Source organism: Oryctolagus cuniculus, chromosome 20, assembly GCF_051225735.1.
Source record: "Oryctolagus cuniculus isolate XC-2025 breed Fujian yellow rabbit chromosome 20, ASM5122573v1, whole genome shotgun sequence".
NCBI classification, from domain to species: domain Eukaryota; kingdom Metazoa; phylum Chordata; class Mammalia; order Lagomorpha; family Leporidae; genus Oryctolagus; species Oryctolagus cuniculus.
In genome coordinates, this window is record NC_142886.1 from 18,075,121 (window position 1) to 18,101,190 (window position 26,070).

At 42.4% G+C, this 26,070-nt stretch overlaps 1 protein-coding gene and 1 pseudogene across 33 annotated transcripts in view; one reads left to right on the forward strand and one right to left on the reverse strand.

Moving 5' to 3' along the window:
- The window catches only part of RAD51B (RAD51 paralog B), a 657,779-nt gene that overhangs the window by 12,729 nt on the left and 618,980 nt on the right, over positions 1 to 26,070 (forward strand). For 31 of the 33 annotated variants that reach the window (XR_016226494.1, XR_016226495.1, XR_016226493.1 and 28 more), the window contains one exon: positions 2,132 to 2,248. The exons of the other annotated variants lie outside the window; for them this stretch is intronic. Coding sequence is in view for 25 of the 31 variants with exons in the window: in XM_051826348.3 (XP_051682308.1) it covers positions 2,132 to 2,248 (117 nt within the window). In the remaining 6 variants the exon portion in view is untranslated. The remainder of the gene's footprint in view (positions 1 to 2,131; positions 2,249 to 26,070) is intronic. 33 annotated transcript variants of the gene reach the window in all.
- Positions 6,653 to 7,512, reverse strand: LOC108178629 (uncharacterized; annotated as a pseudogene).

Here is a 26,070-nt window from a genome sequence, read left to right on the forward strand (position 1 = left end):
TGGCTTCAGATCGGCACAGCTCTAGCCACTGTAGTCATCTGGGGAGTGAACCAGTAGATGGAAGACCTCTCTCTCTCTCTCTCTCTCTCTCTTTCCCTCTCTGCCTTTCAAGAAAAATAAATAAATTAAAAAAAAAGCACATGGTATAGACATGCACGAGATGTTCATTACCTTCCTGTCCTTGTCTTTTCCTGTTCACGGTTCCTGAATCGCGGTGTTGCCTGGCAGAAGCTGGTATCCTAGGGTAGTGATTGTACGGGTGAAACTAGACTGAAATGTGAAACAGACCATTACAAATGGGAGATGCTCTGTAAAACTCTTGTAAAAAAAAAAAAAGGAAATTAGAAACTAGATATCTTTTTAGAATTAAGTAAAAATTTTAATGTTCCAGAAAATTAATTAAGGTTATTTTAAAAATGATTTTCCTGGACTAATGTGGTGCAATGGGCTAAGCTGTTGCCTGCTACGCCATAGCCCATACGAACACTTAAATTTGAGTCCTGGCTGCTCCACTTCTGATCCAACTCCTTGCTAAAGTGCCTGAGAAGGCAGTGGTGAATACTTGGGCCCTGCCACGAGGCAGGAGGCCCAGATGGAGCTCCAGGCTCCTGGCTTCAGCCTGACCCAGCCCTGGCTGCTGAGGACATTTGGGGAGTGAGCTGGCAGAACACCTCTCATTCTCTCTCTTTCTCTGTAACTCTTGCTTTTCAAATAAATAAATAAATCTTTAAAAAAATTTTCTTTGTAGAGTATTAAATTGGATTGTTCTACATAAAACCAGCAAATAAAATCACCAGAATCTTCTGCGTAATTTCTTGTGGATAAATGCCTAGGATAAGAAAAAGACTTTCCGATTGTTATTGTACCAGAAAATCTTCAGATATCCCACGTACCTGGCTTGGATACATTCGCCAGACCCGGAAGTCCGGAAGTTCTCGTCCCCTCTACTGCCGCCCTCCTGCAGCCATTGCTCTTTGCCTTTGGAGTGGTTGCAGCAGCTTCCAGCATCACCCCCCCACCTTCAATCCATTGTTCACAGACCAACCCAGGCATCTTTGAAGTGAGGATTGGCTGTAGTGTTAGGGTTCCTACGGCAGCTCTAACAGGAATCCCCACAGCCTGGGTGGCTCCCAACACCAGCAGTGCATTCACTCCCAGTTCTGGAGGCTGTAGCCCTGAAATTGCGGTGTGGGCAGAGCTCTGCTCTCCAGAGGCCTAGGGTTTAATCCATCCCTTGCCTGTCACCCCTTTTGCCTTAGCTTGTGGCTGCTCCTTCCTCTGTTCCACCTTCAAATGCCTTTTCCTTTCTATGGAGAATCTCCCTGCGCCTCTCTTTATAAGGATTCTTCTGGTGGCATTTAGGGCCCCCCAGGATAATCCAGGATTATTTCTTCATCTCAAGGTCCTGAATTTAATTGCATCTGCAAAGACTTTTTTTTTTTTCTTTGCAAAAAAGGTGATGTTCATAGAGGTTCCAGAGATTTGAGCCTGCCACACCTGCCTTCCGACTGTTCTTCACAAGCCAACCTGAGCTGGAAATGGCGACTTGGTCGTGGCATGCATTGGTGCTGTCAGTGTGAACTGCATGTTTCAGCAAAGCTCTGGACAACGAGGCCTCTGCTGACAGCTGCGGCCCATTGCCTGCCTTTCTAAACGAACTCCATTTACTTAGAGCGGTTTTCCTCAGTTTCCATTTCTTCTCCTTATTGTTTCTTGACCTCTCTTTGTACATTCCGTCCTCTGTCCTGCTGTTTCCTTTGCTTATCTAACAGCTGTTGCAGATTGTAGCTCAGTCGTGCAGCTTGCTCCTTGCTGGAGCCTTCCTGGATCAAAAAATCCAGATCAGCTATACTGACGTCTCCACTCTCCCTGTCACAGTCTCTCTTGTTAACTGTGTTGTTTTGCCCAGTTTGTAGTCCCAATTCCGTAGTTTTGGTTGACTGTAAGACCAGGGGAAGAGGGGCTCTGTCATATCACATCCCCATGGTCTGGCATAGTCCTTGGCACAGAGTAAATATTACAGTGGGGGAGAGGATGGATTCGAGTTACAGGTGCTACAGTTTGGAGGCTTGGGGCTTATGTTTTCGAATAGCTGCAGAGGTTGCAAGAAGGTGATCTGTTTCTTGTGTAGGCGTACGCGATGAAGACACAGAGGTGTGCCGCTCTCTCGCCGGCTTTCCTACCTACGAGCCTTCCTGCCCTGGACGAAGCCCTGCGTGGTGGTGTGGCTTGTGGATCCCTCACGGAGGTAAAGGAGGAACTTTCCATGCCTTCTTCACTGCTCTGTAGCCTTCAGAGCCAGGGAAAAGCTCAGGGGAAACATGTGGATTAGTTCATGAGTGTTGATCTGAATTAAATTCCAAGTCCTTCAAGGGTGTGGTTTTCCACTCAGAGCCTAGTATCATTGTTGTGCAAATGAAGGTATTAAAAGAAAGTCCTTGCTGACTAAAATCTGTTTTTTTTTTAATTAGAAAGTAATGAGTATTGTGAAATATTATGAGATATTTAAATTAGATCATTTAAAAAGTGATCACTCCTTAGTATATTAAGAAGGAAAATTTGAAATGTTGTTAACCTGTGAGCAAACCATAGTGTGAAACCCAAGCTATTTTTACTTCCTGTTGTAGATAAAATGTGGATTCTTGGAAGTAACATATTGTTACTTAGTGTTGTTACATAACGAATTATCCCAAAACTAAGTGGCTTTAAACATCAGTGGACATACTTTACATCTGTTTCTCTGGAGTGGCGTGGCTCAGCAATGTTGGGGAGGAAGGTCCCCATCTGAGACTTGGTTGTGGCTGGAGGATCTGTCTCTAGGGGCTCACGCACAGGACCGGCGGGTTGGTGCTGGTTGTCGGTGCTCACCGTGCCGGCTCTGCACAGGCTGCTTGGGTCTCCCTTGCCACGATGGTCCACAAGAAGGCAAAGCGGAAGTGGCAATGCCTTTGATAACTGAGTTTTGGAACTTACACACCACTGCTTCTGCCACGTTCTTCTCATTGGAGTCATGCCATTAAGTCCTGTGCATTCAGGGAAAGGGACATTGAACTTCAGTCTTTGAAGGGAGAAGTGTCAAGAATTGGAGGACATTGACCAACCACCCAGTTCTTTCCCTTGAAAACTGTGTTGCTGATCATGGATGTGACTGCTCTACAGACTGCATTTACCAGTACACTCCTGAGGACGTCCTGCCTGAAGGTGGTAGGGACAGAGAATTTCAGCACACGTCCAGATAAGAGCAGACTCTTGGGGCTGGTGCTGTGGCGGAGTGGAGAAAGCCGCTGCCTGCGGTGTTGACATCCCATATGGTGCCGGTTTGAGTCCTGGCTGCTCCACTTCTGATCCAGCTCTCTGATATGGCCTGGGAAAGCAGTAGAAGATGACTCAAGTCCTTGGGCCCCTGCACCTGTATGGGACACCAGGAAAAAGCTCCTGGCTCCTGGCTCCTGGCTTTGGATTGGTGCAGCTCCAGCCATTGTGGCCAGTTGGGCCCCTGCACCCATGTGGGACACCCAGAAGAAGCTCCTGGCTCCTGGCTTTGGATCAATCCAGCCGTTGTGGCCAACTGGGGTGTGATCCAGCAGATGGAAGACCTCTCTCTCTCTCTCTCTCTCTCTCTCTCTCTCTGCCTCTCCTTCTCTCAATGTAACTCTGACTTTCAAATAAATAAGTAAATCTTTAAAAAAACAAAAGAGCAGACTCTTATCTTACATCCTGATAGTCATATTTAACTGTAGATTGGGGTGGGTATTTAGCTGCATCTACCTTCATATCAAAGGTCCTGGGGTAGATTCTGGTCTTTCAACTTACTGCTGGCACAAACCCTGGGAGGCAACAGGTAGTGGCTCAAACAATGGGTCCTGCCACCCACATGGGAGACCTTAGTGGGGTTCTTGGCCCTGGCTTAGGCTTAGCCCTTTCCTGGCCATTTCCAGCATTTGGGGAGTGAACCAGTGGGAAACTCTTTTTGTCTCTTTGTTTCGGTTAAAGTAGTTTTTTCCTCCCCCCTTGGTGATAGACTCTTTTTTAGACATCATACCTTATTTTATTTTCTATCTAATAAGAAAGATTTAAAGACATATATGAGATGTTTCTAGAAAACGCCTATTAAAAAGTAAATGCATCAATGAATTGAAGCGCGCGCGTGCGCACACACACACACACACACACACACACACGCAGGCAAAGACTGTTGTTACAGTGTACTGCCACCAGGTGGTGTCACAATCATTATCAAGTTGGAAGTGCTCAAATAGAGTTTATAACAATATGATACAACTTATATAAGTAGCAAAAATTATACTTAAGAAAAGCTAAATACTTTTTGTTTTGAAACTTTTGGGATAATTTTCAATACTTTTCACTTAACTTTTATTAATATTTTCTGAGTCCAAGCAGAAGTTTAAGGTTGGTAGGTGTTTTGTCATGATCTACTTGGTTGACTTGGAATAGACGATGATTGGATTTTCTTTCTTGTCTATTACCAGGTGGCCTCCTTAATTTTTGTGAATTTTTCAGCTGAGAATGGGAGGTTCTCAGTTTACCTTCTATTCAGAAACAAAGTTTTGAGGTATATATATATATATATATATATATGTATACACACACGTATATTATTTATTTGAAAGAGTTAAAGAGAGAGGTAGAGACAGAGAGGGAGAGGGAGAGAGAGATCTTCGATCTGCTGGTTCACTCCCTAAATGGCCACAACAGCAGAGCTGAGCTGATCTGAAGCCAGGAGCCAGGAACTTCTTCCAGGTCTTCCATGTGGGTGCCAGGGCCCAAGGACTTGGGCCATCCTCTACTGCTTTCCCACGCACATTAGCATGGAGCTGGATCGGAACTGGAGCAGCTGGGACTCAAACTGGTACCCATATGTGATGCTGGTGCTGCAGGCTGGGGCTTAACCCACTGTGCCACAGTGCTGGCCCTAAGGTATATTTTATGTACATAAAATTAATGATAACCTGCATGTATAAGTTATGAACTGTTATGAGCCTATGACCCAGCAATGCCAAAAACCTTTGAAGCTAATTGTGGGCTTTTCGTTGAAGCTATCTTTGGCTTTTTTTAGGGCGGTAATCTTTATGAATTTTAATCATCCTGTATAATTCTGATACCTATAGTTTTCTTTTTACTTTACACATACTTACATAGGAGATCTAACAACCTTTTATGTCATTTTGCTTATTTTTGGGCTTTAATAATCATACATCTGTGTTTAGATTCTATGTCATATGTCTTCTATGAATTGCTATTGTCACTTAGTACTGTTTCTTTTCTTTTTCTCCCAGAAACCTTTTATTTAATGTATACAAACTGCATGAGTTTCATAAATACAACTTTAGGAACATAGTGATAGTGATTCTTCCTACCATACCCACCTCCCACCCCACTCCCACCCTTCTTCCTCCTCCCTCTCCTGTTCCCATTCTTATTTTTTACTAAGCTCTATTTTCAGTTAGCTTTATATACAGAAGATTAACTCTGTACTAAGTAAAGAGTTCAACAACTAGTATGAAAGAAAAAACTGTTCCTGCACAGGTTTTTTATTTCTCTTCTGATTTCTTCCATGACTGTTCATTCAGGAGCATGTTGTTCAGTCTCTGTAGGTTTGCATATGTTCTAGAGATTCTTTTTTTTTTCCAAGCCAAACTGTATCCAGCTTTATTAAAGATTCTTTTCATAAACAATCCTGATATTTCAGGCAGGACATGGGCAGACAATCGTGAACAGCATACAACTTTGAACTCCCTTTTTCAATGGACTTCCAAAATCAGAAAGCTGCTATAAAACCCAGTGAAGTCCTCAAGTGGTGTTCTGGCAAGGGGAAGTTTAGAGTGAGGGCTGACAGGTCACATTTAGCATATTGTTTAACAACTTTTCACATTTCCTGACTTTCAGGAAATGAAATGAAATGGCAGAATGATCAATCCGAAGATCCACAACCTAGAAAAGGAACCACTGCTCTTTTCAGGAGCCCCACCTCAGGGGTGTCACTGTGAAGTCCAGATTGCCTGTCATACTGGTACCAAACTGTTTGGGGTCAGGTCCCAACAGGTTTCTGGGTTTGAGGGAGTTAAGTCTATGCTGAAGGCAGACAGACGGCTGGTGCCGTGGCTCGGTAGGCTAATCCTCCGCCTTGCGGCGCCAGCACACTAGGTTCTAGTCCCGGTCGGGGCGCTGGATTCTGTCCCGGTTGCCCCTCTTCCAGGCCAGCTCTCTGCTGTGGCCAGGGAGTGCAGTGGAGGATGGCCCAGGTGCTTGGGCCCTGCACTCGCATGGGAGACCAGGATAAGTACCTGGCTCCTGCCTTCGGATCAGCGCGGTGCGCCGGCTGCAGCGCACTGGCCGCGGCAGCCATTGGAGGGTGAACCAACGGCAAAGGAAGACCTTTATCTCTGTCTCTCTCTCTCTCACTGTCCACTCTGCCTGTCAAAAAAAAAAAAAAAAAAAAAAGGCAGACGGGGGGAGAGGACATAAAATCAAATTTAGTTTTTCCACACCACAGGGTGTGTGCCCTGGTGGCTGTGTCAAAGGCAGGAATCCTTCCTGGGAGCTGAGAGGAAGTCTCCCGAAACTACAAGGGGAAGGTGTTTTCCCATCAGTCCAGCTCCGGAGACCTGTTAGTGACCTCTGCCCCTTCCCCCAAAACAACAATGAAGTGTTCTGTGTATTAACAACATAGCTGAAAAAAAAAAAAGTAAAACAAAATTATGCTTTTTTATAAAACTTGATAAGAAATAGTATTTCAAGCTGTACAGTCACCAGAAGTACAGTTAGCAAAAATGCACCCCCTTCCCTTGGCGTCTCCAGCTTCGTCAGCTTTCTGGGCCTGGTCTGTGTTGGCATCTCCATTTTCTGCAGGGTTATTCCCATCCGTGCCAGCATTGGCTTTTCCCTTGTTGCCTCTGGGCACCTTCTCTCCCTTTTTGCAGGGGCCTTTTAAGGCTTGGGTTCTGGCTTTGGAGGAGCAGGTCTAGCAGACAACCGTGCGGATCTTCTGTGTGGTTTGTCCTGCACCTTGGCCTTATCTCATTTAGCATCCCCTTCAGCCTTTCTCTTGGACATGGTGGCTGCGGGGGTGGCGGCGGTGGAGGCGGGATGTAGGCACTGGGCGTGGAGATACAGTGGCTCGCGGGCTTTGTTCAGTCCAGGGGTCGTTCTTGCCTCTTCTTCACACTGCTCCGAGATTCTTGAGTTGTTGATTTCCAGCTTTGTTCCATTGTGGTCAGAGAGGATGCATGGTATGATTTTGATTTTTTTGAATTTGCTGAGACTTGCTTTATGGCCTGACCTGTGGTCTATCCTAGAGGAAGTTCCATGCACTGGTGAAAAGAATGTGTATTCTGCAACTATAGGATGAAATGTTCTGTAGATATCCATAGGTCCATTGGGTGTTGAGTACCAGTTGTTTGCTGATTTACTGTCTGGCTGATCTGTCCATTGCTGACAGTAGGGTATTGAAGTCCCCCGTTACTATTGTATAGGAGCCTATGTGTCCCTTTAGATCATTAACATTTCTTTTAAATAGCCAGGTGAACTGTAATTAGGTGCATATATATTTATTATAGTCACATCTTTTTGTTGAACTGATCCCTTACTCATTACATAGTGCCCTTCTTTGTCTCTTTTAACAGTTTTTGTGTTAAAATCCATTTTGTTTGATATTAGGATGGCCATAGCAGCTCTTTTTTGGTTTCTGTTAGCATGGACTATCTTTTTCAATCCTTTTATTTTCAGTCTGCATGTATATTTGTTGGTGAGATGTGTTTCTTATACGTAGCAAATTGATGTTTTCTTTTTTATTTTCCCATTCAGCCAATCTGTGTCTTTTAACTGGAGAGTCGAGGCCATTTTTATTCAAGGTGACTATTGATAAGTAACGACTTGGCCCTGCCATTTTTCCATAAATGTTCCTATTTACTTTGGATTTCCTTTGTACTTTTACTGGGAGATTTTCTGTCTTCATTTTCTTTCATAGTGATGTCCATGTTGCTGTGTTTCTGTGTGAGGCACATCCTTAAGCATCTTTTGTAAGGCTGGATGAGTGGTCACAAATTCTTTCAATTTCTGTTTGTTATGGAAGATCTTTATTTTACCTTCATTCATAAATGAAAGCTTTGCAGGGTAGAATATTCTGGGTTGACAGTCTTTTTCTCTTAAGACTTGGACTATATCTCGCCATTCTCTCCTAGCCTGTAGGGTTTCTGTTGAGAAGTCAGCTGTGAGTCTAATTGGAGATCTCTGAAAGTAACCTGGCGTTTCTCTTGTGCACATTTTAGGATCTTTTCTTTAGTTTTACTGTGGAGAGTTTTACTGCAGTGTGTTGTGAAGATCTTTTCTAGTCATGTCTATTAAGAGTTCTATATGTTTCCAGTATTTGGATGTCCCTTTCTCTCTCCAAATTAGGGAAGTTTTCTGTAATTATATCACTAAAAGGCCTTCTAACCCTTTCTCTCTTTTCATTCCTTTAGGAACTCCTAAGACCTGTATGTTGGATCATTTGATAGTATTCCTTATATCTCCAACACTGTTTTTTAGTTTTCTAATTTCTTCTTCTTTTCTTTTTTTTTTGGTCTGACTGTAACATTTCCAGAGATTTGTCTTCTAACTTGGATATTCTTTCTTCTGCCTCACAGAGTCTGTTGTTAAGGCTTTCCATCACATTTTTTTATTTGTTCGATTGAATTCTTCATTTCCAAGATTTCATTTTGATTTCTCTTTAAAATATCAATTTCATGAGAAAGATTTTCTTTCATGTCATATACAGATTTCTTTAGTTTGTGGATTTGCTTCTGATTACTTCTAAGTAATTTTTTGAATTCTGTTTCTGGCATTTCTTTGATTTCTTCATTTTTATATTCTAGTATTCAAGTGTTGTTATGTTCCTTTGGGGCATCATGTTGTCTTCCTTATTCTTGTTTCTTGAATTGCTGCATTTATTTTTTGGCATTTGTGGAGATACTTGTTGATTTTTTATTATTTTTTCCTTGTGATGGCTTTTATCTTTGGACTAACCCTCTGTGGGTTAGTGGAGTGTCCGCTTGTTCAGTGAATATCTTGAGGTATGTGCTGGGTGTGGCCTGGGAGCACTGTTCAGTGCTCCAGGGTGAGGGGAGTGTCCAAGGTAACTCCCAAGTTGGGCATGATAAATCTCTTCTTTTTTTTTTAATCAGAGAGGAGATTCGTTCTATCTTCCCCTAGACTATAGCAGTAAGCTCTCTCCTTCTTCTGCTTTGTTGAGGTAGTCTTACATTCACCTCCTCTCCTCAAGGGAGACCAATACTTAGGTGCTAGCAGTACCAGTGGGTACAATATTCATCCACGCTGCCACAAGAACCACCCAAAGGATCCATGCAGCCCTCGATGTGAGCACAGATCCTGCAGCAATGACCCTCACCAGGGAATCAGGGAGCCCCCAGCATGTGGATCTGTCCACAATGACTGCCCAAAGTCCCAGCCACACCCTACACTCACACACAACCACAGTGTTTTCATAGTCCTAGCACACAAGACTCCCACAGTCAGCAGCACCCAACTCCTGTCAATTCTCCCGGCCAGACTCAGGTGTCTCCTCTTGGCTGGTTGCTGGGCGCACTGGTGCAGCTGTTACATATGTCCAAAATGGTGCCCACCCTCTCTCAGCTAGTTATAGGACACCAGTGTTGGGTAGTGGGAGAGAGAGAAACGTGCCCTCCCCCCCCTTTTCCTCTAGCTTGGCAGGTACACCGTCCCCAACAGGGCTCTAAGCCAGACTCACACCAGGCTCTTTCCACAGCTTTATTGCCAGTGACTTGACCTGCTGCAGTCTGGTCTCACCTCACTCTCCAAAGCTGGTGTTGTGACTCTCGGCTGCTGGGGTCCTGAGTTGTACGCGTCCACACCCTCCATGTAGACCCACAGTGTCCTTCAAATTTGTGTGGAGTTTCCTCTGCCGTTTTCTTCCTAATTCTTCTTTCCACTTTTTTTTTTAAACTATCTTCCCCTAGACTAGAGCAGTAAGCTCCCTCCCTCTTCTGCCATCTTCGTACCTCTCCTTAGTACTGTTTCTAAGATTTAGCCATGTTGCTCCAGGTAACAAGAGTATAATTCACTTTCACTGCTGAACTATATTCCATTCTGAAAATATGCCACAATTTATGTATCCATTTTCCTGGTGTATATTTGGGTTGTTTCCAGTTTGCTGCTAATAGGAACAAATCCTGTGAAACTCCTATACTCGTCTCCTAGCTATTATGTACATGTATTTCTCTAGAGCAGGGATTGGCAAACTATGGTCCAGTGGTCACATTTTGTTCACTGCCTGTGTTTGTAAATAAAGTTTTATTGTAACACAGATGTGCTCATTTGTTTACATTTTGTGTTTGGCTGTTTTGTGATACATGGACAGAGTTGAGTTAGTTGTGACATAGACCAGGTGACTCACAAGCCAACTGTCTACCTTGGAGTGACTCAGTGGTGACAGGGTGTCCACCTGGGTTACTGCAGCGTCAGGACAAATTGTGTTCCACAGTAACCACTGTGTCCTTTCCCACTGGTGGTGCACGGCTTCTTCTTGCCCCATGGATTCTTGCCTTGGTGTTATCAGACTTTTGCCTATCTTTGTGATCATAGTTTTCCTTTTCCTGATTACTAATGAGCTAGAACATCTTTTCGCAAGTCATTTGGGTAGTTTAAAATCAACTTTATTAGGGTATAATTTAACCACCATAAATTTAACCATTATAACCATATAATTCAGTGGTTTAAATAAATTTATAGTTGTGCAACCATCACTACCAGTAAGTGCTAGAACGCTTCCATCATCCTCCAAGGTTCCCTTGTGTGCATGAGGAGTTAATCACTAACTACCTCCATCGTCAGGTCCTAGGCAACCCCTGATCTACTGCTTTCTGTTTATGAATCTGGGTTCTCTAAACATTTGGTCTAGATGAAATCATACCACACGTAGTCTTTTGTGTCATTGAGGTAAGCACATGTTGAAGTATGTATTAGTAGTTTGTTCCTTTTAGTTGAATAATATTCCATTACATGGATATATCAAATTTTGCTTATCTATTACTTACTTGATAGATATTTAGATTATTTCTGGTTTTGGGCATTCATGGACATGTCTGTGTAGAAATGGGTTTCTGTTCCTCTGGGGCAGATTCCTAGGAATGGAATGACTTGAACATGTAATCGTATTTTTAAAAAATATTTATTCATTTTTGTTTATCTGAAAGCACAGGAGAATGAATGATATCTTCCATCCACTTCATTTGGTTCATTCTCCAAATGCCCTCAATAGCCAGGTTTGGCAGCCCAAAGCCAAGAGCCTAGAACTCTATCCCAGTCTCTGATGTGGACGGCAGGTACTCAGTACTTGAGCCGTCATCTGCTGCTTCCCAGGCGCAAGAGCAGGAAGCTGGATCTGAAGCAGAGGTGGAGGTGGGACTTGAGCACAGGCACTTCAAACATGGGATGCTGCGGCTTAACCCAGTGTGCTACAACACCACTACTATGTCTTAAATTTTCAAGAATCTACCATTCTTACCAGCAATACATGATGGTTTGCTTTTCCCATCCTCATCAACGATTCTTATTTGTTTATCTTTTTGATTTCTGCTTTTCTAGTAATGATGTTTCATTGTTGGTTTAAGCAGTTTATTTTAATTTATTTTTATTTATATGAAAGGCAGAGAGGCAGAGACAGAGAGATCTTCCATCTGCTGCTACATTCCCCAAAGCCCACAACAACTGGGGTTAGGTTAGGCCAAAGCCAAGAGCCTGAAACTCAGTCTGGGTCTCCTGTGTGGGTGGCAGAGACCCAACACGGGAGATCTCTCCTGCTGCTTGCATAGGATGTGCATTAGCAGGAAGCTGGAGTGGGGAGTGGACCCAGGACTTGACTTCAAGCACTCTGATGTGGGGTGCAGTCATCCCAAAGTGGTGTCTTAGCCACTGTGCCATTGTGGTTTTAATTTGCATTTCCTCAACAATTGATGATATTGAAGACCTATTCATGTGTTTATTAGCCAGTCTTATGTTTTCTTTGCTGAAATGTCTATTCAAATCCTTTGCCCAGGCCAGCACCGTGGCTCACTAGGCTAATCCTCCACCTGCAACGCCCGCACTCCGGGTTCTAGTCCCAGTTGGGGCACCGGTTCTGTCTCAGTTGCTTCTCTTCCAGTCCAGCTCTCTGCTGTGGCCTGGGAGTACAGTGGAGGATGGCCCAAGTGCTTGGGCCCTACACCCGCATGGGAGACCAGGAGGAAGCACCTGACTCCTGGCTTTGGATCAGTGCAGCCCGCCGGCCATAGCAGCCATTTGGGGAGTGAACCAACGGAAGGAAGACCTTTCTCTCTGTCCCTCTCTCTCACTGTCTAACTCTGCCTGTCCAAAAAAAAAAAAAAAAAAAAAAAAATCCTTTGCCCAGTTTAAAAATTGATTGTTGTTTTCTTCTTATTGGATTGTGAGAGTGCTCTATATATTCTGGATACAATTCCTTTATAAGATGTATGATTTGCAAATCTTTTTCCTCAGTCTGTGGCTTGTCTCTTTATATCCTTAATGATAACATTTGAAGGGCAAAAGTTTTAAATTCTAATGTAGTCCATTTATCAGTTTTTATCTTTAAACATCTCTAAGATTTTGGTGTCATCTCTAAGATTACTCTTTGGCTAGCCAAGGACGTGGAGATTTTTGCTGTTTTCTTTTAGAACCTTTAAAGTTTTGGATTCTACATTTAGGTCTGTGACTTATTTTAAATTAATTTGTGTGTGTGGTGTGAGGTGAGAGTCTGAATTTTTTGTTGTTGTTGGCATGTGAATGTCTAATTGTCTCAGCATTGTTTATTGAAAAGACTAACTTTTCCTAATTGAATTATCTTGGTTTCTTTGTCAAAAATGAATTGACTGTAAATGTAAAAATATGTTTCTGTACTCTCAGTTGTTTTCTGGTGATCTATATCAGTTTAAAAATATTTTCTGCTATTTTTATTTTTTGTACAATGCTTATTCATATTTGTTCACTTTTAAAAAGTTAGGTTTATCTTTTTTTTGGTTGTTTATATGTGTTGCAAAAATATTTTGCATGTTTTTCTATCTTCTCTGTTTTTTTTTTTTTTTTGTTGATCAGTGTTATTTTTAATGCAGTTGAGTGAATCAGCTTCATGATTAATATTTTTGGTGTCCTATTTAGGAAGGCTCTTCCTTCCCCTAAGGTCATAAAGATATTCATCTGTGTTTTGTCTTCAAAATCTTTGAAGTTTTACTTTAACATTTTAATCTTAATTATTTAGAATTAATTTTTATTTGGGGTGAGATAAGGATTTCTCCTCTCCCCCCATCATTAACAACTCCACCTGGCATGACGATAATAATCTCTCCAATGTTTTTCAAAGTGGGATCTCTTTAATACTTGTATGTACTTTTTTTTTTAATTATGACAGAGAGAGAGAGTGAGAGAGACAGATAGACAGACTGAGCTCCCATCCTGTTGTTGAATTCTCCAGGTACCTACAATGGCCAGGGTTGGGCTGGGCTGGAGCGCTGGGCTATGGACTTGATCCAAGTCTCCCTTTTTCCTTCTCCTTTCAGTGGCAGGAACCCAACTACTTGAGCCATCACTGCTGCCTCCCAAGGGTCTGCATTGGTAGGAAGCTGGAGTCAGGAGCCCGAGCTGGGAATCACTCTGGCACTAGGAAATGAGATATGAGATGTGGGTGTCTTAATTGCTAAGCCAAATTCTAGCCTCTGTTTGTCAAGTTTTGACATAAGTGGCTCTGATTTGGATGTTTGTCTATCCCTGTATCTTTAACTTATTTTTTTGAATTTTAATGTATTATTAACCTTTCCATGCTGACTTAATTATAATAATATCATATAATATGTCTCAGTATCTGATAGGGCAGGTGTTATCAACTTCTTTTTGAGTGTTGTGTGTGTGTGTGTGGTTAGCTAGGTTGTTGTTCTTTGGGAATTTTAGAAATACCCTTTCAAATTCCATAGGAAGAAAAGCATATTGGGATTAATATTGAAATTTACTTTTTCATTGGTTCAATAGATCAATTTGCAAAAAGAAAGGATATGTTTGTATGTCCACAGTATTAACACTTATAGAAGATACTTAATAAATATTAGCTGAATGCATGCATTTGCTTTTATTTATTTATTTTTAGCACTGACATAATACTTGCTTACTAAGGTTTTTTGGTTCCTGCTGCCTTTCCCCTTTGGTCCTGGAATAAACCAGGCTTTAGGACTTCTAATGTTAGTGCTAGTCCAAAGTATAATATTTAGTTTTTGAGTATTTTCACTTTTATGTCATTTTTAAAAATTATCAAAATGCACATTCAAGAAACTTAATTTTTCTGTCCAGTTGATTTTTTATTCATTACTATCACTGGTGATTCTTTTAGTTTTTTCTTATGTTCCTAATTCTGTATATCTCTAATACCTAAATATTTATATCTAAATTTTTATTATCAGTTGTTTAACAAATCATCCCAAAGCTTAAAACAACAGTAAATATTTATTATTTTATGTGGTTTCTGTGAGTCAGGAATTTGGGAACTGCTATTCTGGGAGTTTCTGGTTCTGGTCTCAGGAGATTGCAGTGAGGATGTTGGCTGAGGCCTTGGTCAGCTGAAAACTCACGTGGAGCTGGGAAACTGCTCCTAAGGTGACTTACTCAAGTGGCTGGGAAGTCAGGCCTGGCTCTTGGCGGTTCTTTGGTGCATGAACCTCTCCCCAGGACTGCTTGCTTGTCTTCATGATGTGACAGCAGACTCTCCCTGGAGAACACGATCCAAAAGAACAGGGTGGAAATGGCGATATTCTTCTATGGCCCAGTCTTGGAAGTCACATGCCATCATTTCTACTGTTTTCTGCCTGTCACACAAACTTGATATCATATGGAAAGGGACTACAAAAGGATATGAATACCAAAAGTGGGCATCATTGGCTCCATCTCAGAGGTGGCCATCACTAATATATTTATATAATAATATGTGTCTGTATAATTTTTGAAAAATCTTCATTTATTACCACTCTATTCTGTGGTAGCAGAATTTTAGGATAGCCTCCCAATGATGTTCTGTCCTGTATTTGTTTTTTCCAACTATAATGAAATACCTGAGGCAGGCTAACTTTTTAAGGAAAGGAAATTTACTTAGCGCACAGTTTTGGAGGTTTAAGGGTGTGATGCTGGCATTGACTCAGCTCTGGTGAGGGCCCATTTGGCTATGTCACATGACAAGAGTGTTATGTATGAGGAAGAGGTCACGTCACTCAACAGGAAGCCAGAGAGAGTCCGGGGGCCCCAGTCCCTTCCAAGGGTGGCAACCCCAATGATGTAAGGGCCTTCCACTTAGGATCCACCTGTTTAGGGTTCACCATCTTTTACCACCACACATGAACCTTTGGGGGATGAACCACATACAACCCTCGTGTGTCCTAATCCCTGAAACCTGTGACTGTGATGAGGCGGCACTCCTGTGATTATGTTGCATTATATGGTGTGGTAGACTTTAAGAAGGGAAAGTATCCAGATGAAAGCACGTGAACACTCAGAGGCGGTAAGCCTTCTCTGGCTGACCAGAAGGGGCAGATGGAAAGATCCAGAATATGAGAAGACTGAGATGTGGGTGCTGCTTTGGAAAGGGTTGGCACTGAGTGAGGAAAGTGTCAGGGGCCCCAGGAGCAGTGAGAGGCCCTGAGAGGATAGCAAGAAGGTACTTTAGACCTCCAACTACAAAGAAGTAGGCTCTGCCAACAGCCTGAATGAGCTGGGAGTTGGTTCTTACTCCCATCCTTCAGGTAAGAGTCTAGTTCAGCTGATTGACACCTTGGCTTTAGCCTTGTGAGACCTTGAGCGGGGAACCTAGCCAAGTCCATCTGGACTACCGACCTATAGGATTTGAGATGCTAAATGGTGTTGTTTTAGTCTGCTAAGTTTATAGTAATCTGTTACACAGCAATAGAGAATTAATAAATGTATTAGTGAAGTATCTAATTAATTGCATTGTATAATCTTTGTAGTTACAAGATCAAACCTAGCGTCCTAGATATCAGGTAGATCTGGTGAAGGTAATTGGTTGAATATACTTAGGCTGGGTCTGGAGTTGATTGGAATAACAGTAAATCTGGAAACATTCTGCTGTCATTTTTGTAGTTGCTCTTTCCTGACATTAACTTCAAAATTCCCTAATTTATTTATCATCAGTTTTGATTTATATGCATGTCTCTGGATGTGGATATATTTACATATTGGGTTATGGCACCAAGATAAAAAGTGAGATTAGAGAGCTGCTACTCAGGCCAAAAGCAGAAGCAACAGAGAAGTCAGAGACAGCAGCTCTGCAGAATTGCTAAGGGCAAAAGCTGCAGGCTTTGTCCTGTTTCCTGGGAACATTAGCTTCCTCACTCAAGGAACATATAAGCAGATAATTCTGAACCTATTGTAAATGGAAATTAGTAGTAAAGATATGTATATATATGTATGTATTTAGGATTTATTTACTTACATGAAAGTTGGAGTTACACAGAGAGAGAAGGAGCGGCAGAGAGAGAGAGAGAGAGAGAGAGAGGTTTTCCATCCGCTGGTTCATTCTTCAATTGGGCACAATGGCCTGGGCTGTGCTGATCCAAAGCCAGGAGCCAGGAGCTTCTTCCGGGTCTCCCATGTGGGTGCAGGGGCCCAAGGACTTGGGCCATCTTCTACTGCTTTCCCAGGCCGTAGCAGAGAGCCAGATCAGAAGTGGAGCAGCCAGACTCGCCGGAACGCGTATGGGATGCTAGCATTGCAAGCAGCAACTTTACCTGCTACATCGCAGTGTCAGCCCAATGTATTGGGTTTTAAACTTTAAAGGTTTCTATTACATGGAGATCCAACCAGTTAGAGCCTTCTCATACAAGATAATTTGTTTGGTGTTTCTCAATTATTTTTTTCCTTATTATTCTTGAATCTTTTAAAACCTCTTTTTTTCTTCAGCCCTCCTCCATTCCTACCCCCGGCGACATTTTATCACAGATATACTGTTTTTAACTATTTATTTATCGTCTTTAAAAATATTTATCTATTTATTTGAAAGTGAGAGTTACAGAGGGAGAGGGACAGAGAGATAGAGATCTCTTTTCTTCCCTGGATTATTCCCCAGATGGCCACAATGGCCAAGGCTGAGTCAGGCTGAAGCCAGGAGGCAGAAACTTTTTCTAGGTTTCCCACGTGGGTGGCATTTGGACCCAAGCACTTGGGCCATATTCCGCTGCTTTCCCAGGCCATTAGCAGGGAGCTGGATTAGAAGTGGAGCAACCAGGACTCAAACCCACACCCATATAGAATGCCAGTGTTGCATTACTTTTTATTGCACAACACTGGCCCCTATGTACACTATTTTACACTGGATCTGTACCTTAAGCATAAGGACAAAGTTCTACCCCTCTTCCCCCCAAATCAAGTTTCATCCTTGGGGGGGTCAATGCCACTATGGCAGAGAATGTGTAAGACAGATGCTATTGAGACAGATGTAGTTACAGTTGTGTTTACAGGGATCATCAGAAGAGGTATTTCCATACTGTGATCTGGAGATTGCAGGACTTGAGAACTGGCCAAACTCAAGTTAATACAAAGAGGTGTTACACATGTAGCATCTGCCTGTCTTAGTCGAACAGCGTGCCCAGGAGAGTAGACCTGTGAAACCTCAACAACACCGAGATGCTTGCTCTGTGTAATGAGAAGTGACAGCGCACGTCTCCTCATTACTTGTATTTCCTGAGTCTCTGAGCCTGTTTTCGTATGCTTCGTTATGAGTTAAGCAGACGAGCCGTTCTCCTTGAGTGAGCAGTTTTGCTTTGGGAGTGACTCTCCTGTCCCAAAAAGTACACAGGAAGCCAGAGTCCTATTTTAGGATTCTAGGTTTTCTTTGAAGCGATTCATATCACAGTTCTGTTTCTTTCTCATTGGCAGGGTTAGCTGTGGTCTACAAGATCGCAGGAGGTAAGAAAGGCAGAGGTTGTAAATGCAAATGCCCTTAAGGGCCAGGCATATAATAGAAATGCAGGATGCTGTGAAGTATAAGACATAAATGCTTTATTAGTCAAGTTGAGCCCCTGACAACAGCCGCAAACATTTGTTTTTCTTGTTCATGGCTCTACAGGTCTGCAAATGTCTTATCTTTTTCAGGCTGTGGTCAGGTACAGATCTGTCCCACATGCAGCAGCAGAACAGGGAGAGATTTCAAATGGGCGTTTCTGGAATTTAATCTGTTGACATGTTTTGTTTATCCTGCCCAATGTTTTGAAATGCAAGATAACCAGATCTCTGTTTAATATAGGAGTTTAACATAAATAGTTGATTAGATCATTGTTCCCCAGGCTTCCCTCCTTAATTTAGAAATGAACATACTTCTCCATGACATGGTTCCCTAGGGTCTTTTCTGTGGCTTGTGCTGGGTAAATGCCATTAAAGGAATAATTATCTTCCTTGATACTGTTTGATTCTTGTTCTCTGTGCAGCTTGGGGTACTTGTCATTTCTGTATCCTCCTGCTTTTTTTCTGTTTTGTTCTCCCATCCCTCTCTCCCTCCCTTCCCTTTTACATAAAAAAAAAAAAAAAAAAGGCAGCTATCACATGTGAACTAGGAGGCAGTGATGGAGAGAATCCAAGAAATAAACTCTTCCACATGTTGATGTAAAGTAATTTAAGATCAAAGTTCTCTTCACAGGGTAAAGTGCAACCTAGTCTTTCTGAAAATTTTTTTTCTTTTTTCTTTGTTTTGGTTTGGTTTTAGGATTTAGAGAGTTATTTTCGAGACCAGTTCTGTAGGTCAGAAGATCTAATCATATTTCTACATAATTGAGCAAATGGGGACAAGTAAATGCTGGGGGTCATTAAAAAATAGAGTCTTCACACGCTTTCTAGTCTCAGACCAGAGCCAAGCAGTTTTTGTTGGCTTGCAGAATTGCCGCATCCTGTTGGCCCTGCCTTGAATGTGGGGAGAGCTAACTTGGTAAGATCTTAGATCCTCACAGGTCCAGGTTTCATATTCCTCTCATTTGCAGTGAAAATGAGAAGGCTTTGTTCTTTACTTTAGTACCATTAGACTTCTTTTTCTTGGCAATAGTTCTTCAAATCAGTTCTTAGTCTTTGCTTCCATGCTGATATTTGAATGATCTTGACTACTCGTTTTCATTCAGTTCATTTCCATTTCTCAGGCTGGACTGGTGAAACTTCAGCTCAGACCCTATGAAGCTAATTGTATTTCACTGGTGTTTTCTGTGTGTAAAGGTCGTATTCACTCTGCGTTTTCAAGAAGCAAATAGTGTACACTGTCCCAGTGTGGCATGTCCTTTCTTTATAACCTCCACTGGGGCTGAAGCTGAGAATGGAACACAACTTGAAATTTTGTGGTTTAGGTGCTAGAATTCAGAACTAAACTATCTGAAGCTAAAAATTACTAATGTTGAAATGTTTTCATCCACTAAGTAAATATGAAAAAATAATGAAATTTAACTCCAGGCAGTCCATAAAATTGCACATGGTATAATTTTTTTTGAGTCTAGGAAGAGAATATGAAGATCTGAGATTGCTAAATAATTAGAAATTATTATAACTTAAAATAAATGTTACTGGCCGGTGCCGCGGCTCACTAGGCTAATCCTCTGCTTGTGGCGCCGGCACCCCGGTTTCTAGTCCCTGTTGGGGCGCCGGATTTTGTCCCGGTTGTCCCTCTTCCAGGCCAGCTCTCTGCTGTGGCCTGGGAGTGCAGTGGAGGATGGCCCAAGTGCTTGGGCCCTGCACCCCATGGGAGACCAGGAGGAAACACCTGGCTCCTGGCTTCGGATCGGCGGGGTGCTCCGGCCGCAGTGCGCCGGCTGCAGCGGCCATTGGGGGGTGAACCAACGGAAAAGAAAGACCTTTCTCTCTCTCTCTGTCTCTCTCTCTCTCCCTGTCCACTCTGCCTGTCAAATAAAATAAAATACAATAAATGTTACTACTCAAACTGTAATCCAAACTGAAGAAAACAGGAACAAAAATTCAGAAATCAATGTTATTAACATGATGTTCTGCTGTCACTAGTGAATTAATTGATAATATAAAAATAATAAAATAGAGAAAGTGTCATTTGTAGTTTTTTTTTTTTTTAATTTATTTGACAAGGTAGAGTTGTAGACAGTGAGAGAGAGAGAAACAGAGAAAGGTCTTCCTTCCTTTGGTTCACTCTCCAAATGGCCACTACGGTTGGCACTGCGTTGATCTGAAGCCAGGAGCCAGGTGCTTCTTCCTGGTCTCCCATGTGGGTGCAGGGCTCAAGCACTTGGGCCATCCTCCACTACCTTCCTGGGCCACAGCAGAGAGCTGGACTGGAAGGGGAGCAACCGGGACTAGAACCCGGTGCCCATATGGGATGCCGGCGCCGCAGGTGGAGGACTAACCCAGTGAGCCACGGCACTGGCCCCTGTAGTTTTTTAACTTTTCAGATTTTTCCCATGTTTTCTCTAAAGATTGATTATTAAGTGAGTACCTTACACATTCATGGTACTTGATACTTTACTGAGTGCTTCTTCCTGTGTTTTCAGTATGTTGGATGAATTGCAGGTCAGCATGTGCCTAGTTGGGTGGATTTATGGATTTAAGTTAAGCAGATCTCACAAAACAGATTTGTGGCATGAAAAGATTCCTGCAAAGAAATTGTAGATTGAGGACAGTACTAAGAATGTAGGCAAAAGTGAATCACACACATGTAGAATATCAGAGATGATGATTTCCTGTGGGCAGTGAAGTCAACATCAATGGCAATCTAAGAAGATGTCTGAGAGATTGAAGTTATAAAGAAGATAATTTGATATATGGAACTGCATCTATTTTTAACAAAATTTTTTTTTGGCCTTGAAATCCTGGCTTATGATAGTAGAAAACCATCATAATTAGCAGACCATATGGAACAGGAAGACAAACTTGTACCAGTTTTTCACTAATACTTTAAAGTCATGTGATACATGATTCAATATCCAGAAAATTTCACTGAAATTCATGATAGATATGTAAAATCCTCTTTTGAATTTTCTTAGTGGAAGACCAAATGTAATGTATCAATAGTAATCTTAGGGGCACACTGCAAAGTAATGAAATAAAACATAGGAAATAGCATGACAACAGCTTTTATGGATTCTTTTTTGAACAAATACTTTCAGAAGATATATAGAGATCATTGCAGATCATGAGCTAGAATAAATTACTCAATATGGGAGGTTGATATATACTGGAATTTAAAGCACAGATGTTTCTAATCGAAGCCCAGATGATCTTAATAGCTAGGTTGTTTCAATAATGAAATACATGAAGAGCTAATTTTTTGTGCCATTGAATATATCATGGAAGAGAAATGCCTTAAAATAAGTGAATTTCCAGGCCAGCCCTCTGCTGTGGCCAGGGAGTGCAGTGGAGGATGGCCCAGATGCTTGGGCCCTGCACCCCATGGGAGACCAGGAAAAGCACCTGGCTCCTGGCTCCTGCCATCGGATCAGCGCGGTGCGCCGGCCGCAGCGCGCCGACTGCGGCGGCCATTGGAGGGTGAACCAACGGCAAAGGAAGACCTTTCTCTCTGTCTCTCTCTCTCACTGTCCACTCTGCCTGTCAAAAAAAAAAAAAAAAAAGTGAATTTCAGAGTATAAAACAGTGCACGTGAGGGAATTTCTAATGGTGATGTTTTAACTTGATAGGATTTTAAAGTATATACATACATGAATTTGTTGGAAATGGCAGACTTAAGATTTGTACATTTCATTGTGTGTAAAATTTACCTCAAAAGGAAAAAAGAAAGCCATGCAAATAAAACACAATTTAATGATGTGCATGGTGTTTTGTTAGGGGAAAGTATACTGATATCTTTGACTTAACCTTGACATATATGAAAAAAACCCTTGAGATGAATCAATGAATTGATTATTATAATATAGGGTAGTAGTAGTATATACTCTAGTATAATAGCTATAGGAAAAATGTCAATTGCTGAATCTCTGTGGTAGGTATGTGGATATTTCCCATATAATTCTTTTTTTTTAAAAGATTTATTTATTTTACTTGAAAGTCACAGTAACAGAGAGAGAGAAGGAGAGAGAGAAAGAGAGAGAGACTGAGAGAGAGAGAGACGTCTTCCATCTGCTGGTTCACCCCTCAATTGGCTGCAACAGCCAGAGCTGAGCCGATCTAAAGCCAGGAGCCAGGAGCTTCTTCCGGGTCTCCTATGTGGGTACAGGGGCCCAAAGACCTGGGCCATCTACTGATTTCCCAGGCTATAGTAGAGAGCTGGATCAGAAGTGGAGTAGCCGGGTCTCAAACTGGAGTCCATATGGGATGCCAGCTCCGCAGGCAGCAGCTTTACCCATTACGCCACAGTGCCAGCCCCCATATAATTCTTAGATATTTTCTGTTGCAGCATTCCTAGGAAATCTGTTGCAACACAGAAATTTATATCACATGTTCAAAGAGTACTTCAGGATGATATTGCCATTATTTTATTTATTTTATTTTTTTTAATTAAAAAAAATTTTTTTTTGACAGGCAGAGTGGACAGTGAGAGAGAGAGACAGAGAGAAAGGTCTTCCTTTTTGCTGATGGTTCACCCTCTAATGGCCACCGCGGTTGGCACGCTGCAGCCGGCACATTGCGCTGATCCGAAGCCAGGAGCCAGGTGCTTCTCCTGGTCTCCCATGCGGGTGCAGGGCCCAAGCACTTGGACCATCCTCCACTGCACTCCTGGGTCATAGCAGAGAGCTGGCCTGGAAGAGGGGCAACCGGGACAGAATCCGGTGCCCCGACTGGGACAAGAACCCGGTGTGCCGGCGCCGCAAGGCAGAGGATTAGCCTAGTGAGCCGCGGCGCTGGCCTATTGCCATTATTTTATGAAAACCTGATTATTAAAGTATAGAAGCTCAGTGGTATTCTGCAATGACAAGAGGAGTAACCATGAAAATCATTTGAATCACAAGAGCTTCCCTCGTAATATTGTAAAAGATTATTGAACTTAAAGACAAATGAAGCATTTGTTTTTTATGAAAAGAAAAATATGCCAAACATTTTTTTAATGAAAAGACAAAATGAGTCAAATTTGCTGACCCTTTTTGTATATATAGTATATTAAAAACCAATCAACCAGGGAAAGCTATTTGGCCTAGTAGTTAAGATACCCTCAGCCCAAATTAGAATACCTGGATTTGAGTCCCAGGTTTGGTCCAAATTCAAGCTTGTTGATATTGTGAACTCTGAGAGGCAGCAGATGATGGCTCAAAGTGTTTGAGATTTGGATTGAACTTCTTGCTCTGGGCTTTGGCTGGCCCTCTACTTGCCATTATAGGCATTTGGAGAGCAAACCAGCGGATGGAAACTCTATTTCTTTACTAAAATAAATTAAAAAAAGATTATTTTTTAAAGATTTATTTATGTATTTGAATGTTAGAGTTACACACAGAGAGAGAAGGAGAGGCAGAGAGAGAGAGACATCTTCCTTCCTCTAGTTCACTCCCCAATTGGCCGCAACAGCCGGAGCTGCACCGATCCGAAGCCAGGAGCCAGGCGCTTCTTCCACATGGGTGCAGGAGCTCAAGGACTTGGGCCATCTTCTACTGCTTTCCCAGGCCATAGCAGAGAGCTGGATCGGAAGTGGAGCAGCCAGACATGAAGTGACACTTATATGAGATGCTGGAGCGGCAGGCAGAGGCTTAGCCTACTACGCCATAGCGCCAGCTCCGGTAGCAGTAAATTTTAATACTCTCTCTCTTAGTGGAGTAACCGGGACTATGAACCAGCACTCTGATGGGATGTGGGTGTTGAATGGGAGAGCTTAACTGGCTGTGCCACAATGCCTGCCCCTCTAACAGGTGTTTTTTTTTTTTTTGTTTTGTTTTTTTTTTTTTTTTTAAAGATTTATTTAATTACTTGAAAGACAGAGTGATGGAGGAGGGGTTGGAGAGATAATTTTTATCTGCTGGTTCACTCCCCAGGTGAATGTCTGGGGCTGGTCCAGGTCAAAGCCAGCAGCCTGGAACTCCATCTGCGTCTCCCATGTGGGTGGCAGAGGCCCAAGCACCTGGGCCATCTTCTGCTGCTTTCTCAGGAGCATTAGCAGGAATCTGATTTGAAGTGGAGCAGCTGGAACTCAAATTGACACTCTAATCTGGGATGCCAGCATTGCAAGCATTGGCTTAGCCTGCTGTGCTACCATACTGGTCCCTTTTAGTGCTCTATGGTACTGCATGGTGGCTATAATTAATAATAGTGTATTGCATTTTAAAAATTATTAAAAGAATAGATTTTAAACATTCTATCAGAATAATCTGTGATCTGATTGTTGTTAATTAGCTTCATTTAAAACATCACATTGTACCACATAAACACACACAATTATTACTTGTCAATTATAAAATTTTTTACATCTGGTAGCACCTGAGTATGTTGGTAAAATTTATCAAACTGGTCATATGTGATTTGTGTACTTTTTTGGATGATTCTACTTCAGTAAAAATAAACATAACCAGAAAAAGAAGTTCCAGTGAATTTTTGAACCAAGTATGTATGTGTATATTTATGTATATATGTATTTGTCAGACAGAGAGCTCCTATCTACTGGTTTACTCTAAATCTCAAAAATGGCTGTGGCTGGGAGGGGTTACTCATGCCACTTGTCTGGGTGGTAGGAACCTAATTACTTGCACCATGATTGTTGCTTCTTAGGGTTAAGGTCTACATAGGTAGGAAGCTGGAGTCAGGAGCCAGATAACAGAGTTGAACCCAGGTACTCTGATTTGAGCTATGGCTGACTTAACTTACAGGCTCAATGCCTGTGCTTGGGTTGTTAAAGATGTGGCGCAGTGGGTTAACACCCTGGCCTGAAGTACCGATATCCAATACGGGCGCCAGTTCTAGTCCCAGCTGCTCCACTTCCAATGCAGCTTTCTGCTATGGCCTGGGAAAGCAGTAGAAGATGGCCCAAGTCCTTGGGCCCCTGCACCCACGTGGTAGAAGCTCCTGGCTCCTGGCTTCGGATTGGTGCAGCCCCAGCCGTTGCAGCCAATTGGGGAGTGAACCATTGGATGGAAGACCTTTCTCTCTCTGCCTCTGCTCTCTCTGTGTAACTCTTTCAATTAAATAGATAAATCGTTTTTAAAAATGTTAAAAAACTACATCTTTTGATTAGTTTGTAAGAAAATCCATTGACAAGAGGGAAGATGGAAATTTACTCTCCATTGTTCAACAAAACTTTTTTTTTTTAAATTTATTATTTGAAAGGCAGAGTTACAGTGAGAAACAGGGAGAGGCAGAGAGAGATCTTGCATCCATTGGTTCAGTTCTCAAATGGCCGCAAAGTCAGGAGCCAGGACCTTCATCTGGGGCTCCCATGTGGGTACAAGAGCCCAAGCACTTGGGCCATCTTCCACTGTTTTCCCAGGCACATTAGAAGGGAGCTGGATCGGAAATGGAGCAGTTGGAATTTGAACTGGTGCCCATATGGGATGCTGGTGCCACTGGCATCTCTACTTCACAGCACTGGCCCCTCACCAAAAACTTTTGATAACTGCTGGGAATATTGAAATTACAGTAGTGACAAAGTCCAGCCAAAGATGTAATTATTCTCCTCCCCCTCTCCCTTTTCCTGCCCCTCCCCCTCCCTCTCCTCCTCCTTCTAAGATTCATTTATTTGAAAGAGTGAGAGAGAGAGAGAGAGAGAGGGCAAGCAAGTGAGCATGATAGACCTTCCGTCTGCTAGTTCACTTCCCAGAAGGCTGTAACAGCTGGGACTGGCCAGGTTGAAGTCAGGAGCTTCTTCTGGGTCTCCCATGTGGGTGGTAGGTACCCAAACACTTGGGTCATCTTCTTACTGCTTTTCTCAGGCCATTAGAAGGGAACCAGATTGGAAATGGAGCAGCTGGGACTCGAATTGGTGCCCATATGGGATGCTGGCATTGCAGTAGAGGCTTTACTTGCTATGCCACAGTGATTATTTCTTTAATTTCAGTCCTTGCACCTTTACAATTATCCCTCTCACCTATGCAGTCATTATAACTGAAATGGGAATTAGGACCT